The 17,650-nt window shown below is 40.9% G+C and overlaps 2 protein-coding genes across 3 annotated transcripts in view; both read left to right on the top strand.

Moving 5' to 3' along the window:
• Positions 1-20: 20 nt before the first annotated feature.
• Positions 21-15,955, top strand: ABHD13 (abhydrolase domain containing 13). 2 transcript variants are annotated; one of them, XM_043506019.1, is made up of 3 exons: positions 21-200; positions 10,359-10,432; positions 11,735-15,955. In XM_043506019.1, the coding sequence occupies exon 3, from the start codon at positions 11,770-11,772 to the stop codon at positions 12,781-12,783; it is 1,014 nt and encodes a 337-aa protein (XP_043361954.1). In that variant the 5' UTR covers positions 21-200; positions 10,359-10,432; positions 11,735-11,769; the 3' UTR covers positions 12,784-15,955. The 2 variants fall into 2 exon arrangements, with proteins under 2 accessions (XP_043361954.1, XP_043362359.1); XM_043506424.1 differs by lacking the exon at positions 21-200 and having other exon boundaries at positions 10,391-10,465.
• TNFSF13B (TNF superfamily member 13b) overlaps positions 11,735-17,650 on the top strand; it is a 35,817-nt gene continuing 29,901 nt past the window's right edge. Inside the window, exon 1 of the mRNA XM_043507040.1 lies at positions 11,735-11,807. The gene's annotated coding sequence lies outside the window, so the exon portion shown is untranslated. The remainder of the gene's footprint in view (positions 11,808-17,650) is intronic.

A 17,650-nucleotide genomic window follows, 5' to 3' on the forward strand; every position in this document is an offset into this window, starting at 1 on the left:
GGAAGCGGCTGCGATTTCGTTCCCGGAAGCGGCGGTGGCTGAAGTTGCAAGTCCCGGCTTTGGCCCGAGCGAGCGAGCGAGCGAGCGCGGCGCGGGGGCGGGGGTCGAGCTCCGGCTGCGGAAGAGAATGAGGCGCGGGGGCCCCGCCGAGCCCGATTTCAGCCCGGGAGCGGTCCCGGCAGCGCGGCGCGTCTGAGCAAGTGAGAGAGACACACACACGCGGGGAGGCGCGAGGGGGGCGGGCGCGAGGTGTCTTCCTGCTGCTGGGGGAGCCCCCGGCCCCTCCCCCGCGCCTGTCACCGGAGGAGGGAGGCCCCGGCTTCTCCCTCCCTCCTCCCCGGGCTGTTGGGTGCCGGGTGCTGGGCGGGCGCCTGCCGAGACCCGTCGATCGGAGCCCAGCGAGGCTCCCCCGCGCCGGCCCCCGGGCTGCGCTGGTGCCTCGGTCGGGGCCGCCGTGGCTGAGCCGCGCTGGGTCGGTAGCTGAGGCTTCGCAGCCCCGGTGCGGCGGGGCCGGGCCAGTGTCTCGGCCGCAGGGCAGTTCGGTCCCCGTTCCGCTCCCGTCCTCGTGGGGCTCGGTCTGGGGTTTTTCTCCTGGGCCAGACGGATGCGGAGTCACCAGATAACTCCGGTTTCAGACCCTGCCTCTGTGCGCCGACTGGCGCCTCACCCCGGGGAAACCCGCAAGTGACCGGGAGGAAGCGTGTAGACAGAGCGCGGGAGAGGGGGGCACGGCAGGAGAGAGGAGGAAAAGCAGCGGGACACGAGATGCTTTTCCCGGATGTATGAAATCGGTGTACCTACCCATTATTATTGTTAAGGAAAAATTGAGAAATTAAGTGATCAAAAGTCAGATGTGTAGGTCAGTTGAGTTGACAACCTGTTTCACTACACAGTTGGGTAATTACTCATTTGTTCTGCATTTATGCTTAAATATTCTTAAAAGTTATTTCTTTTCACTTAGGCATTAAGGTAGCCGATTCCACAAGATCCTGACATTTATTGTACAGCTTAATTTTAATAAACTATCCAACGCATATACTACTTACTATAGACTATACCAGGGGTTCCCAAACTTGTTCCGCTGCTTGTGCAGGGAAAGCCCCTGGCGGCCTGCGCCGGTTTGTTTACTTGCTGTGCCCGCAGGTTCGGCCAATCGTGGCTCCCAGTGGCCATGGTTCGCTGCTCCATGCCAACGGGAGCTGCTGGAAGCGGTGGCCAGTGCGTCCCTCAGCCGGTGCTTCCAGCAGCTCCCATTTCCCTGTACAAGCAGCGGAACAAGTTTGGGAACCACTGGACAATATATGTTTTATGGTATGTAATTTGTTCAAAGCTTCGGGTGTATTGGGGTTTTCTCCCCCTCAGTAAAACCAAATAGTATTTTATAAGTTGGAGAAATTTCTGGCATACAAGAATTGAGGTTGATGGACAGAGCAGTAGAGTGTTAAGAAACTAACTTGCAGCAGTAAAGTAAGTAGGTCTAATTTGGCTTTTTGACTTTCTTGCAGGTACCCAATATCTCAGACATATTTTCTATTTGCGTTTCTAAACTCTTAGACTTTACTGCTTACTGCTAGCCAAGAACAGTTGGCTTCAGGAAACTACTAACATATTCACAAAGATGTTGTTTTGAAAGCTCATTAAGGATTACTGATTTTGAGGTCTGCATGTCAGTCAGCTGAGATTTCTATAACAAAAAAGTGAATTTTAGGTACTTGTTTCATTATTCCTGTTACCCCAGGCTCTGTTTTGGCCAATGTAATAGCATGTGTGTAGTGTAAAAATTTAATATTTGAAATTTTTAAGAATTTTTTGGTAAAGTAAGATACTTGACTCTTGTCGTCGTTTTCCAAGAGAAACAATGTACTATTACAGGGATCGCCAACCTTTGGCACACGGCCCGCCAGGGTAAGCCCTGGTTTGTTTACCTGCCACATCTGCAGGTTTGGTCGATCACAGCTCCTGTTGGCCGCGGTTCGCTGCTCCAGGCCAATGGGGGCTGCGGGAAGCGGTACGGGGCGAGGTATGTGCTGGCCAGTGGGAGCTGCCATCGGCCAAACCTGTGGATGCAGTAGGCAAACAAACCAACCTGGCCCGACGGGCTTACTCTGGCGGGCCATGTGCCAAAGGTTGCCAATCCCTATACTATTACTTGAAATATTGTGAGCCATGACTTCTCTCTTTAACTAAAATAACTTGGATTTTTTTGGCCATGACAAGCAACCACTTCTAGTATGGTTATTAAGGGATAATATTTTATCCAGGAGTGGGAAGGATGCAGGTGTAGACAATATAATTCACTTTCTTATCCGCTGGCCCAGGAGTCTGGCGTTGTCATCTGAGCTCTTCCAGTAACCCATTCGGTGACCCTTGGACAAGTCACCTTATTCCTCTGTATCCTTGCTTTTACATCTGTAAAATGAAGACAATACTACCTTCCTTCTTGGACACTCAGATTTACAGATGGAAAACACTATATAAAAGGATAATGTCTTGTAAGTGGTTGTACTTAAAGATAATATGGACTATTTGTCATATTTGGGGAAAGGAGGAAATATTGGTTAGCTGAAATTTAGTATTTGAAAAGGAATGTTAGTCTGGAAGACACTGAAGAAAATAACTGTTTGGCTCCATGATTACTCCTAGGGGAAGTCTGTGCCAAAAATTTAAAAATTCTGTGTACAGTATTTTAAAATTCTGCATATTTTATTTATCAAAATAACACAGTATAATCACACCAGTTTCAATTATTCTTGGTCATTTATTTCAAAATACCTGTCAGCAAGTATCTCTGTAGCAATACAGGTTTCAGAGTAGCACCCTTGTTAGTCTGTAGTCGCAAAAAGAAAAGGAGTACTTGTGGCACCTTAGAGACTAACAAATGTATTTGAGCGCAAGTTTTCATGAGCTACAACGTGAGCATCTGATGAAGTGAGTGTAGCTCACGAAAGCTTATGCTCAAATAAATTCCTTAGTCTCTAAGGTGCCACAAGTACTCCTTTTCTTTTTGTAACAATACAGAAGACAGAAAAAATTGAGGAAATGATTTTTGAAAGATTTCTTACTTGGCATATAAATACAGAATGTTGAGTAATTCATTTAAACTACAATACAGAACCGTATTTTGTGCCCCCTGAGAAACAGTGCAAAGGCTTGGGGGAGTTGGGGGTAACAGAGGGGCTGAAGGAGAGGGAAGGAGCCTGGGGATGAACCTGGAGGATTGTTGGATGGGGTGGGAGAAATATGGAATAGATTTTTTTGGAGGGCAGGGAGGGATTGTTAGGGAGCCTCTCCCATGGAGACCCTGGCGCACCCCTAGCCTTTCCCATTCAGTCAGGGACATCTGCCCCCACGTGTCCCTGCATCTCCTTCCGCCCTGTCTCCCTCAACCCCTGCTCAGACACCCACTCACCCTACCCCCATGTGGCTCTGCACCCCCTCCCCCATTCTCATGTGTCCTTGTGCCCCCTCCCCGCTCTCACCATGTGTCCCTACACCCCCTCAGCCAGCTCCCCCCCAATCCCCATGTATTTCTGCACCCCCTCCCCCATCGTGACACTGCACCCCATATTCTTCATAGAGATATTATGATATGATTCTGATATTTTATTCAAGATAGATCATGTGAGAGGTTATGATTTACTGAATATGATTATCCTATTTGTATGCATATATCATTTTTGTATCTGACTTTAAGATTCTAGACTATCCATATTACACGTGTTTACACATGGAGAATGCCCACTAGGCAAAAAACTGTCAGTTTAGATGGCTAGTTGGGAAAGGCCCATTCAGGTTAATGAGCCATTGGGAGAAAACGATAGGCCTTAAAATAAGCTTATCTCCTACCTGGGGGCCTTACTGAGGACCCTACAAACAGCCTCAGAGTTATTGGTGCTGTGACCGTACAGTGACATGTGATCAGGTGACCTGGTGCTGGACTCCATCTTGGGATATCAGTGTTTTTCCACTGATTGGCGTGGGAACCAAGCTTTGTGACAAAGGGTTCCCATCATATGCAAAAGCTATTTAAGGCAGAGGAGTGATATCATGGTTCTTCACTGACTCCCCACCCCAAGAGACTCTTGGAAACACCTACGGAACAGAGAGACTGAACTGGGGGGAAGTGCTGGATCCAGACTAAAGGGATTTTTAGTCTGTGAATGGAACACCTGGGGATTTTAAACTGTAAATTAGTGCAGCTTGTCCTTTAAGAATCTGCAGCCTGCTTGTATCATTGCTTAGGGTGAGGATCTGCTATTCATATATGATCTCCTTACTATATTAAACTTAGTTTGCATGTTTTGTTTATTTGCTAGGTAATCTGCTTTGATATGTTTGCTATCCTTGTGATCACTTAAAATCTATTTTTTATAGTTAATAAATTTGTTTTTGCTTTGTCTAAAAGCCAGTTTGTGGGAGTCATAACTCAGGGCAGAAAGCTAATCTATATTTCTTCTCCATATTGAGGGAGGGGTTGAATTTCATGAGATTATGCTGCACAGTTCTCTGTGCAGCACAAGATGGTATAATTTTAGGTTTACACACCGGGGGGGGGGGTGCCTGTGTAGCTGAGAAGTTCCTTAGCTAGAGCCTTCCCATGCAGAAATGATCACAGCGTCTGCATGTAACTGTAGCTGGGTGTCCCCCTATCTGTATGTGTGCTGGTGAAAGTGCAGGCTGGAGCCTGGGGAAAGGCTTGGCAGGCAGTAGGTCACAGCAGTACAGTCCAGGCTGGTGGGTGAGGGGGGTTTAATGGTACCAGTTCCAGGTGGCACCCAAAGGGGGAACCCATCACATCCATGTGTCCCTGTGCCCTCACCCAGCCGCCCCCATATGGCCCTGCACTCCCTCTCCCGTTCCCATATGGCCCTGCACCTCCATTCCCATTCAGCCCCTGCCCCAGTCTGTCGTCCCCCACTACCCTTATTAACCCTAATCTGTGACTCCCCCAGCAGCCTCATGTGCCTCACACTGTCTGCCACTCCCCCCCCCCCCATATACCCTGTCTCCTGCCCTGGCCCTCTTCACTTCCCTATCGCTAGGGCCTTGGAGCCACTTCTGTGGTCTAGCGACCCCTGGTGGGCAAAAGCCATAACTGCAGCAACTTCTCAGCAGAAGTTTTCTGCAGGGGGAGGAGGGGATAAAAAATTGTATGGCACATGAATTATGCGCATGCACTGTGGCGCAGAATTCCCACATGAGTATCCACTGAGAGAGGCTTTTGACATGTTGACTGAAAAGATTGAACAGCTGTACAGTAGAATGATTACTTTTAGGTAAAGTATATTTTGCTTTTACTTGCAAAGACTGTAGCTATTAGGTTTTTTTGTAAATTTCCCCATGCAGATAGCCTCATAATTAAAATAATTCAAAAAATGAGATGGTATCAAGCATAATTTTCAAGGTTTATTTTGTTTTCATAGACCTTGCTTTGTTTGTCCTTGCCACTATCACCCAAGCCTCTTTTAAAGTATTTTTGTGAGATCCCTGAGTATGATGAAACAGAAATTGACTTAAAATCTGAATTGGGCTTTATATCTTCAGGGGTTATATATAATGTAAAGTTAACAAGATAATTATTGCATGGTGTTTTTATTCTACCTGTCACTGGAGTTTAAGGTGTGATAGTCTCCCCTCTCTCTCAAAATGTAAATAAATGTAAGAATAGTAGAGGGTTTTTAGGAAATGTTTTTGCTGTGGGGTGGAATTACTGAGCTTTTTGGAGTGTAATTTAATAGCTGTCCTTTGAATCTTTCAAGGATTCACACTGAATTAATGAGATTCAGCAGTAATACTAGTGTACTTGCTAGCATTACTTAACTTGTATTTAAAATATGCACTCCCGCCAGCCTTCCCATGCTCTGAATGTAGGCCAGGCAAAATTGTGATACTTGACAGAGAGAACGTAAAGGCCTGGATGCAGAAAAGTCACAGGCCTGAGGAGTAATTCATATGTGGCATTCAGTTACTTTAAAACCTCTCAGGAAAACTGCAGCAAGTGTGCTCTTGTTCAACATTGAATTATCTTGGGTCTTAAGACACTTTACTGTAAACTGATTTAAAAACCAGTCTCAGTAAATGTTGATTATGTTTTAGAGAATTTTTTTAACACTTGATGTACTTCATCTTAATGTTAATATCGTACTATTTGAAAAATCATTAAAATATAAATCTAAAAAGAGAGAGAAAAATGATCTCAATCCTGCGAGATGAGCTTTGCAGGTGTTCAGCATAAATTTCATTAGGCTCACTCATATGGCAACAAGAAAAGCAAGATTAAACTTGAGGCCACTCGGCATCTTGTAGGATCAGGCCCATGGACATAGCAGTTTAGTCCAACTCTTAGCTAAAACACTAGCAATTAAAGAAGGCCAACACTAAAGCACTACTTTAAAAAAAAAAAAAAAAAAAACTTTACATTTATAGTTGCTTTTACCTCAAAAAATTTGGAGCCAAATCTTTCTCCTTTTCAGAATGGTAGCCTCGTTGGCTTCAGATGGTCTATTAGCATAAGAAAAGTGGGATGTATTTGGCTTCTTTTATACAATATTGTTTGAATGTTTAAATTTCTTTGAACAAGAAACTTTAAACTGACCTTTAAATGACTCTTTAAAAGCTACATTGTGGAAGGTAGAAAAGCTCTAAACCAGGGATTGGCAACCTTTGGCACGGGGCCTGTCAGGGAAAGCTGCTAGCAGGCCGGGCTGGTTTGTTTACCTGCAGCGTCTGCAGGTTCGGCCGATTGCAGCTTCCACTGGCCACGGTTTGCCGCCCCAGACCAATGGGGGCTGCAGGAAGTGGCGGCCAGCACATCCATCGGCCTGTGCTGCTTCCTGCAGCCCCCATTGGCCTGAAATGGGGGGTAAGCAAAGTTGTGTCAGCAAATAGAACATTTTGTGTTCTAAATGGCATCACAAATGGGAAAAAAGTGAAGCAATTATTGCTTAACTGTCAAAGTCCAAAGTCAGCGGGGGTGGCAACTGCCCGCTTTGTGCCATAGCAAGTGATGCTCCTGATTTGTAGGTTTCTCTTCTCTTTTAATTGAAATCCAGCTTTGCTGTTTCTTCTTCTGTTGTGCAGATCAGATTAGATTACGTGCTTATGTTGTAGTAAGGTGTTTTACAGCTTGATGGCAGTACTGCTCTCTGAAGAAAACGTTATTTGTAGCTTTCTTTAAAATGATTTTACGTTCATAGTAGCTTACAGGGGTTTAATTTCAATTTTGCTCAGAAATGGAACCTTCATTACCACATGTGCGCACTCTTTCAAATGGTTTTGGCGGAGAGAAGGAAAATAAAAAATCCTATGGGATTCTCTTATTTGGACTGTCTGGGTATTAATTTAATTACATCTCTTCCACCTATACTCTTAAAAAGAAAAGGAGTACTTGTGGCACCTTAGAGACTAACAAATTTGTTAGTCTCTAAGGTGCCACAAGTACTCCTTTTCTTTTTGCGAATACAGACTAACACGGCTGCTACTCTGAAACCTATACTCTTGTGGCGCTAATATTATGGAGGGTCTGAAACTGCTCTTCTGTTGAATCTCCTTCAGGCTTCTGAAATAACTGGCTCCGTAGGTATGGGGAAAGCTGTGGGCATGATATACTTTGACTTTAGCAAAGCTTTTGATACAGTCTCCTACAATATTCTTGCCAGCAAGTTAAGCAAGTATGGATTGGATGAATGGATTATAAATTGGTAGAAAGCTGGCTAGATCGTTGGGCTCAACAGGTAGTGATCAACAGCTTGATGTCCAATTAACAGTCGGTATCAATCGGAATGCTCCAGGCATTGGTCCTGTGGCTGGTTTTGTTCAAGATCTTCATTAATGATCTGGATGATGGGATGGGTTGCACCCTCAGGAAGTTTGTGGATGACACTAACCTGTGGGGAGAGGTAGATACACTGGAGGATAAGGATAGGGTCCAGAGTGACCTAGACAAATTGGAGGATTGAGCCAAAAGAGATCTGATGAGGTTCAACAAGGACAAGTGTGGAGTCCTGCACTTAGGATGGAAGAATCCCATGCACTGCTACAGACTAGGGACTGAGTGGCTAAGCAGCAGTTCTGCAGAAAAGGACCTGGGGATTACAGTGGACAAGAAGCTGGATACGGTGTGCCCTTGTTGCCAAGAAAGCTAACGGCATATTGGGCTGCATTAGTAGGAATATTGCCAGCAGATCCAGAGAAGTGATTATTCCCCTCTATTGAGCAGTGTTGAGGCCACATCTAGAATATTGTGTCCAGTTTGGGGCCTCCCCCTACAGACAGGATGTGGACAAATTGAAGAGAGTCCAGCGGGGGGCAACTAAAATGATTAGGGGGCTGAATCCAAGTGCTTAAGTGACTTCCACCAATTCACTGGCGTGACTTTCTTTAAAACGTCATCAGCAAACCTATTTCTTGAATGGTTCTTATTCCCAAACTGGGTCTCTTTTATGGCCTGCTGCCATTATAAGTTTTCCCTTCTAGTGAGTGAATGGTATGGTAGATCTCAGATCAATGAAGGCTACACTCAGAACTCAAGACTTCTGGAATATTCTGCTCAAACAGTTTCACATTTGTTTCTACTGCCTCTTCTACTGTCCCTCCCTTCTCACGTTTATCTCCAGACTTCTTCTCCTTGTCCAGATCTATTCTGCCCCCAACAATCTTCTATTCATTGAACTTTATGAAACTTTGCACTTTTAGAGAGAGGTAAGGGATTGACTCTATGTACACAAATTTGCAGAAGGACAATAAGGTTGTGGTCTGTTATTTCTCACCTCTATATATTTATGTATTTATTTTAAAACATTTTTGCCATTAACAAGCATGTTATTTCTGGAGACATAAATCCACAATTTGAGAACTGCAATTTATAATCCCTATTCCATGATGAGATATCTTTGAACTATAAAGTATCTTAATTAAAACTATCTTTAGATTGCTTTTTTTTTTTTCTCAAAAAGCATTTTGTCAAAAAATCCCATTTAATACTCAAGGACACAGATAGGTATAATATCCTATCAAGTAGCGGATTGTGAAAAGAGATGGATTTATGGTTGTACAGTCTTTTTTTTTTTTCCCCTCCCCTCCTTATTGTCAGATTAAACAAAAGTACTGTTTGCTTAAAGTATTTTTTCCAGGTCTGTAAAACTTTAGCTATGTCACAAACCTGATTTAATTAAATTAAATTCTTAAAATATTCTTTCTTGACTTTTAGTTGGTAGAGTCAGGCTAGCTTTGCTTTGCAACTGCAATTATACACTTTGGTACAAAGCTTTTATGCAACTTAAGTAACAGCATACAGAAGAAGCTCCCAGACTGGTATATGCAGCATTTTGAATGGTCTGCAAAGCTTCTTCCATCACAATAAGAAGGCATGCATAATTGAAACAAGAAGGATGCCTGCCATCCTGTAAAGTTTCACTTGTGAATGTCAGTCTTCAGGTAATGAAGTGTGGTGTCTGATGTAGTTTAGTCAAGTGTTCTTATGACTTCCAGAAGTTCTTTAGATTTGCTTTATGTTGTGACAGTTCCTCTGTGTTTTTTCTGATGCTGTTAATAATGGTAGCCTCATGCATTGGATCACAGTGAATGGCTTATATCAAAAAGGTCTTTGGGGTCCCTTTCCTTCTTATTTCAAGGGCAATCATTTGTTTTCTTCCTCACAGAGTAAAAGCACTGCCTTTCTGCCATGCCATAGTCACGTGCTTTGTCATTATCTTTGCAGTTCTTGGCACTTGAATTCCAAACCATGGGTATTTTCAGTCAGGTCCTTCAGTCAGCGTGCTTAACATTTTTTCTATGCCTACTCTTGTGATTCTGTTTCTTGTATTGTGATTCAGTGGCTGTGCAAAAATTGAAATCTGTTAGTCTCTTTTCCAGTAAGTGTTTAGTGTGAAATCCATAAGCAAATTTGCACATGAACTCAGGCTAAAAATAAAAATAAACACGCATGGAAAAAAGAATAAAACTAGCGTGGTCTAGAGAGAGAAATTCAGTGAATGCTGGTATATCTAAGGACGATATCCTGTGCAAAACCCAAGATTGTCTAGTGCATGAGTCTCGGGTTGGAGCTAGCATGTTTTGTTGCTGATATATGATCACCCTTGCAACATAACAGGGTCCCATCTGGAACTGACAGTCACTCAGACTGACTTTCTCAGATGTCTTTAGTAATTAGATAAGGACTCCTTAGGGGTTAATTCCACTTCTCATTATTACTATAACTCTTCTAGTTGGCATCTGTCTCCCTGCATATAGTGGGATATGTTCCGGATCTGGTTTATATATTGGGATCAGTAGTTGGAGGGATAGAGTTTACTCCCATGTCATGGACTGACCACTATGTCCCTCATTTTGATCTCTGGGTGTACTTTTCTCATTGGAACATGAACTTGCTTTGGCATCCTGAACCTGTATTGTTTCCACTGATCACAAGGAGGTACAAACAACTGACTGTTCTTTCAGTAGCCTGGTAGGACCTTAAGATCACCTGACGTCATCACCGTGGATGATGATATAAGTACTCCTAAATACCTTTCCCACTTGGTGACCTGTAACAAATGAATCGGGAGGAAATATGGCTAGAAAGCTGGTAGCAGAAATCTTAAACTGAATCGGACCAACTGTGGCATTAAGCAGCATAGGTACAAAATGGGTGGGTGGTGGGAACAAGTATTAGGCATCCATCACAATTGCGCCTTTTCATCTGGTCATCTTAATCCAGCTATAATACTTTTTCAGGTAATTAAGGGCTATAGTTGCAACCAGGCATTTGCAAGGGATTGGGGAAGTTGGTCTGTGAGAATATTTCTGTATAAATCGTTAAAGAATGAAGACACTTGTCGCAGGCATGGAAGTAAGAGTGATATCGTTTTTATCTCTGGATCCTAGAGCTAATGCCCAGGAAGCAATTTTACAAACTGATCAAATCACCATCTGTGCCCATGCTTTCTTCTGCAATTTGGGTGGGAATAAAGTTGTTAGCCACAGTATTTGAGGGGATTATTAGTACTAAGTAGTATTCAAATGAAAACCAAAGAGAATTCTCCTAGGAGTTGCAAAGCCTATTTTACTCTTCTCAGTGATTATCAGAGATCCTAGTTTTCCATGATAAAAAACAAAAATTCTCCAACTTAAAAAAACCCATAAAAATCCACATTTTTCTGCAATTAATGAAATGCTGAACTTTAGTTTTCCTAGCCACAATATATGTAGGATCCGTTGAACACAGTCTTTTACTGATACACTCTGGAACTCTGCTTATCTGATCTAATTGGCACCGGGGCCAGTTCAGATAATCAAAAATTCAGATAATCTGGCGAACGGGCAAATAACTTCAGCCCAAGGCAGTGGAGCTCCCACTGTCAGCTGAAGCCTGAGCCCTGCTGCCTGGGGCTCAGAGCCCTGGATCAGTTAATACAGATAATGGAGGCTCAGATAAACAGGGTTCCACTGTAGCTAATGTATGTTTTTATTTTTTCACAAACTAAAGATTCTGTATAAAAACATGAATTCCGTGGTTTTTGATGGCAAATGAATTTCTAGAAGCCCTGCTGATTATTACAGTTGAACTTTGGGAAGTGATTAAAGTGATCTAGTTATATAAAAGCTTAAATAAACAGTAGTTTGTTGTTACCTTTTGTTTATGCAGTGGTTTACTAATAATCTTCAGGAATGTGAATGCTTGCTTGACTGTTTTCCATGATGGATATTTATGTACATATGTTTGGGTTTTTTGCAGGATACATATGGACTAAAAGATCGCTCACTACTGCAATGGAAAAGTCATGGATGCTTTGGTCCTTTGTTGAAAGGTGGCTACTGGCTTTGGCATCATGGTCTTGGGGTCTCTGCCGTATTTCTCTTTTACCTTTGATAGTAACTTTTCATTTATATGGCGGCATTACTTTACTTATGTTAATATTTGTATCGATAGCAGGTATACTATATAAATTCCAGGATGTACTGCTTTACTTCCCAGAACAGCCCTCTTCTTCACGCCTTTTTGTTCCTATGCCTACCGGTATACCACATGAAAACATCTTCATCAAAACCAAAGATGGAGTTCTTCTCAATCTTATTCTGTTGAGATACACTGGGGACAATGCAGTGTATTCTCCTACTATCATTTATTTTCATGGAAATGCAGGCAACATTGGTCACAGGTTACCAAATGCTTTGCTGATGCTGGTAAACCTGAAAGTAAACCTGCTGCTGGTTGATTATAGAGGTTATGGAAAAAGCGAAGGAGAAGCAAGTGAAGAAGGTCTATACTTAGATTCTGAGGCTGTGCTAGACTACATGATGACTAGGTCTGACCTTGATAAAACAAAAATCTTTCTCTTTGGCCGTTCCTTGGGGGGAGCAGTGGCTGTTCATTTAGCTTCTGAAAATTCCCATAGGATTTCTGCCATAATGGTGGAGAACACATTTCTTAGCATTCCACATATGGCCAGCACTTTGTTTTCTTTCTTCCCAATGAGATATCTTCCTTTGTGGTGCTACAAAAATCAATACCTGTCCTACAGAAAAATCTCTCAGTGCAGAATGCCTTCTCTCTTCATCTCTGGGCTATCTGACCAGTTAATTCCGTCAGTTATGATGAAGCAGCTTTATGAATTATCCCCATCTCGGACAAAGAGATTGGCCATATTTCCAGAGGGAACTCATAATGACACTTGGCAGTGTCAAGGTTATTTCACTGCACTTGAACAGTTCATCAAAGAAGTAATAAAGAGTCACTCCCCTGAAGAAATGGCAAAAACATCATCTAACGTAACAATAATATAATTGATATTCCCTTTTTTTCTGATAAAACTGCACTGTACCTTGATTTGTGAAATTGTAAAAGAATGTCAATTTTTAAATGTATATTATGACTGTACTTGCCTAAAGAGTGAAATTAAACTTGGAAAGGTCTAATACTTTATTATGATGATCCAGATAGTGTTTACATTTGCAACATTGTAAATGAAAGAACAGTTCTACAGGTCTTTCCGATACACTTTTTTGGATATGTTTATTCTTCCACTTGTTCGATATATACAATGAAGGCTATTAAAAACTTCTCGTGACTACATTATTACAATTTACATTAGTTTTAGATGACAGAAGGCTCTTCAGTATTCTCTGCTGTATGTATCAGCTATTTGGCCAATCATGATTAGCAAAATATGTTCCATAACAATATTTCTCTTCTAGGATTTAGTTTAAGTATACCATGCATGATAGTGTTTTTTTATTCCTTGAATTTCTGTGTTATGCAAGATATGCTAAGTAATGTAAATAGCATTAATGGCAGTGTATACCTATGGGTATACGATCCTGATTATTTTTATGGTTATATATGCTATATTACAAATTGAAGGTTAAGAGGAAAACCCAATTTTCTATATTAATTTCATTATTTATACTGTAGTAGTGCTCTCAAATTTGAGTGTCCATGCCTAAAGGCCAAGAGATGTTCTTCCTTGTACAGCCTGCTATTTGAGAAGAGAATCAACCTATGAAGAGAGGGGAAAAAATGTACCATCCAAATATAACTCTTTCAAAACTATTATTGTTTGTCCACAGCTCTTCAACTTAGCCTTTATTAGTTGTCATTTCTTGTTGGCATCACAATAGAATAATCAGTTTAGGTAGGGTGTCCCATGTTGTGGATCAGAATAGCAGAAAGAGCAACGCTATTTGTTGAAGAGGTGGCAGGTGGGGTGCTACATTTAAACTTGCATTTGATTTTAAATTTGATGAAATTAAACAGGCTTGTACTCCCTCTGCATACACTTCTAAAAACCAGTAGTCTGTTTAAACATTAGAGTTTGAATTGTACGGTTTCTATGATAGGGATAAGAAAGCCACATAAACATTTAGACTCAGCAGATTTAGGATTTGTTACGTTCTAGAGAATATAGATCATTTTATTTTAACTCCTTTAGCCTTTGCAGATTTTTTTATTTAAATTTTATTGTATAATGTGCAGAATGTCTGTAAGTACCATCAACAAAAATGTGAATTTCTTCCAGTCACATTAAGAGTTAATGGTGACCACTTTAGTGTCAACAGTGTTGAATAATAAGATAAGAGCCTGATTGTGACTGTCCTTCTAGAATGAGGATCCTTGCTTGAACAACTATACCAAAGCTGTCCGTCATCAGCACAGTTAACATGACAAGGTGTATTATATATTTGTACTAGGTTTAATTACTCATTTGTTGCCGATGATGTGCAGTTTGCCTATTCAACAAATAGCTTTTTTTTTTTTATCAGACTAAGGATATCTGTGAAAAAAAAAGGTTTTCCATACAAAAATCTGTACCATTGCTGTTTCAGGCTGAATTCTGTTCAGCCTTTCTGCTATTACTCTTAAGCCCTAATTCAGGAAAGCACTTCAGCACATGCTTAAATCCATTCCTGTTTCGGAGTGGCACTTAAGCACGTGCTCAGGGTCCGTTGGCTTCAGTGAACAAAGCTGCATTCCTGAACTGGTGCCTCAATGACTACTTTATTATATGGGAGTACAGGTATTGCACATGGATATGTAGTTATCAACAAATTAAATATGGACATGGGGGTGAAATATCTCAACTAGAGAAAATAGTTTTCAACAATGGTTATTCTTTTTTCTTAATAAAAACATCCTATATTGCTGCCATCTCGGTGATAAGTATTTTTTTTTTTAATACTGCAGCCATGAGTCCTTTAAAATGACTGCAGTCAACATTAGAACTGCCTAGTGTGTTAAACTCTCCTTAGTTATAGTTTGTCTGACTTCCTTGTCTCTTCTAATTATTTCAGAGTTGTGCGGTATGTTTCTTTTCCTGTGTGATGTAGAAGTGGCAACCTTCTTAATGGCTAAAAGGATTTAATGGATCATAATGTTCATTTACTTGGTAATTCCTATCAGATCATGTACATTTTTCACAAATTTTGCTCTTGTGTAGTACTATTTCAGCTACATCACAGATTTGGAACTGACTAAATTCCTACAGAAAATAGAATAAATAAATTATATCTGAGTAAGTGGGACAAATATTGCTGTTCTGAAAGAAAAAGCTTTTAATAGTAGCAGCCACTCATGCAGATTATTTGTTGACGGTTGTAAATTCAGCTCAGTAAATGACAACTTTTGAAGCAGCTATGTCTTGCAATTATTAAATTATGCTCAATATAAAATGGATTTCCAAAGCAAAAGCTGAATATAAATGTGTATTTTTAGTGTAAACTCTAACGCCATAAAGGGCTCTTTATGCACTTGTATCATCTGAGTAGGCAATGTTGAATTGTGGCCCATAGTTGCAAAAGCAACTGGTCAGGGGAGGAAAGGGGGAGGAAATCATGACAAACTAGAACTGTTTAGCAATGCACTCTTGATCACCAAACCATGTTTTCACCATAGTGACTGTGGGATTTCAAGTAATATATCTGAAAACCTGCACAGTGTGATGAATATTTATCCCAGGGATGAGGTGTCTATATCCATAGGATTTATTAAACTGAATACTGACCCCTCAACCACATATGCATGTTCAAACTCCTTTTCTGTGCTGTATAGGGATAGGGTCATGTTAAGCAGTGTGAATGAGAAACTGAATCTCTAACAGGAGTTTACCCTTTTGCTTTGAAATCCCTCTGGGGCAGGTGAGGAGGGAAAACTTGAACCAATTTTGTTAAGTTCTGTTTTCTGTAAATGCTACACTGCTGTCAGTGGGATTATTTATTGGTAACAACAGTAGAGAATGATCCCCCTCCCCCCCCCCGTGAGGGAATCCTTCCCAGTTGGAACACCTGACAAGTCAAGATTTTTGTCTACAGCAATGCACTCATTCTGGCTCCAAATTGTAAAGTGACAAATCGGTGTTTTGCTGTTGAGTTTTTGGTTTGAGAAGCAGCTGTTGTGGTTGGGTATTGAGAAGAATCTCTGCCATTTGGTTAAAGTATGACTGCTGTTACATCATTTGTGTTTAACTGAAAAATAAATAGAAGGGTAATTAAGTCAATTGCACCTTTGCCAGCACTCCTCTATGTAGAATATTCCCTCTTGCAAAAAAAAAAACAAACAAAAAAACACTAAGATAAAGTGTTTAACTGTGAACAGTATATATTCTTATTTTGTATGATTACCAGTCATAGACTTGTTTGGGGAGAAGGGACTAAGTAATCTGTATCCAGGGTTTACAGTGGGGTCACTCTTAGGTTTAAAGATATAGTAGTATACGCTTGAGTAGGAACTGCCTATATATATATAATAGACTTCAAAAGAATTGGGAGTCTCAAAACAGAGTAGCTGTGCCACTAATGTCCTTGTGATTAAATCCCCCCTGGCAAGAGTACTTTCTCAATGTTATTAGTGGAAACACTGAAAGCTTCCTATTGGCCCTTGTTTACATTCCCAGTATCTAGTTCTGAAACTGTGAAAGGCAAAGATATAAACTGTGCTTTCAAAGCGGGGGGGGGGGGGGTGTGTGAGTGAGAGTGAGGGAGGGAGGGAATGACTAATATAGGTGCCCTCATGTCCATTCTCAGGTAAAAATACAGCACAAACATATTTGGCAATCTCCCAGTTGTAAGGGTAGATGCATTCTCTCTCTCACACACACTCTCTCTCTCTCTCTCCTGGCTAATTAGGAGTGTCACCTTGGATGTTCTTATGGTGACAAATGCAAAAGTGAATAGGTCTCTGACCCTAAAATCCTAAGATTTGACAAGTTTACAAGATTTGACACTTTCAGTTAGCAAAGAGATTCAGATATACCTCCAGTTATATTTCATAAATCATTTTCTTCAAGTGCATTTTTAAAATGATGTGCAAATTTGCAAGAGGCACTTTGCCAAAAATAAAACTAATGCCTCCTGCACAGGACGGGACCAAGCTATGATTGGTGTGTCCAATTTAGAACAATTTATAATGCTGTCCTGTCTATAGTTTTACAGTAGAATCATGCAGAAGAGAAAAGCCTATATATCTAAAGCATGTTCAGGAGCTAAATAAAGCTAATGTTCTGAATTTTAAATCAGTCATTGAATGTTCAAGGAATGAATTTTCTTTAATTTTTTTAGTATTCAGTTTAAGTATCCTATAAAGTAGTACTTCTGTATTTTTAACTAAGCATAAATGTTTCAGTATATGTGCTAACCGTTGCAGTTTTTACACTTTCATTCTAGTCTGGTTTTTACAATAAAATTGATTTTACAAAACACATTCTATTTTTATGTACTGATGTGCAATAAATTGATACATTAAAAGTGCCATTAATGTCTTGTTCCAGTTTGTGATCATTCTTCAGAATGAATTTAGGGTTTTTTGGATTGCCTGGTAACTGCTGCTGTTTAACCGGTTAAATATTTAAAATGTTATTTACAGAACAAATCAATGTACATCTAATACAGATTACCCATATTAGATGTTCTGTTACTGCACAGAAATATAATTGACAAGTTGGTTAGTAGATTCATTTTAAAAAAAAAAAAAATTGCAAACATCCATTTCTAGGACCTCCTAACCTGGTTTCAGCTTTTCAGAGTGACCGAGTACAGCTCATAACCAGTGGCCTTCTGCTACCCTTTTTCACCTTTGTCTTTCAGACTTCCTCTTCTCCCCGCCCCCTTATATTTCCTCTTTCAGACTGAAATTGTCTGAATATTAGTTCCTTAGTCTGAA

This window comes from Dermochelys coriacea, chromosome 1 (assembly GCF_009764565.3).
Source record: "Dermochelys coriacea isolate rDerCor1 chromosome 1, rDerCor1.pri.v4, whole genome shotgun sequence".
In the NCBI taxonomy this organism is placed as follows: domain Eukaryota; kingdom Metazoa; phylum Chordata; order Testudines; family Dermochelyidae; genus Dermochelys; species Dermochelys coriacea.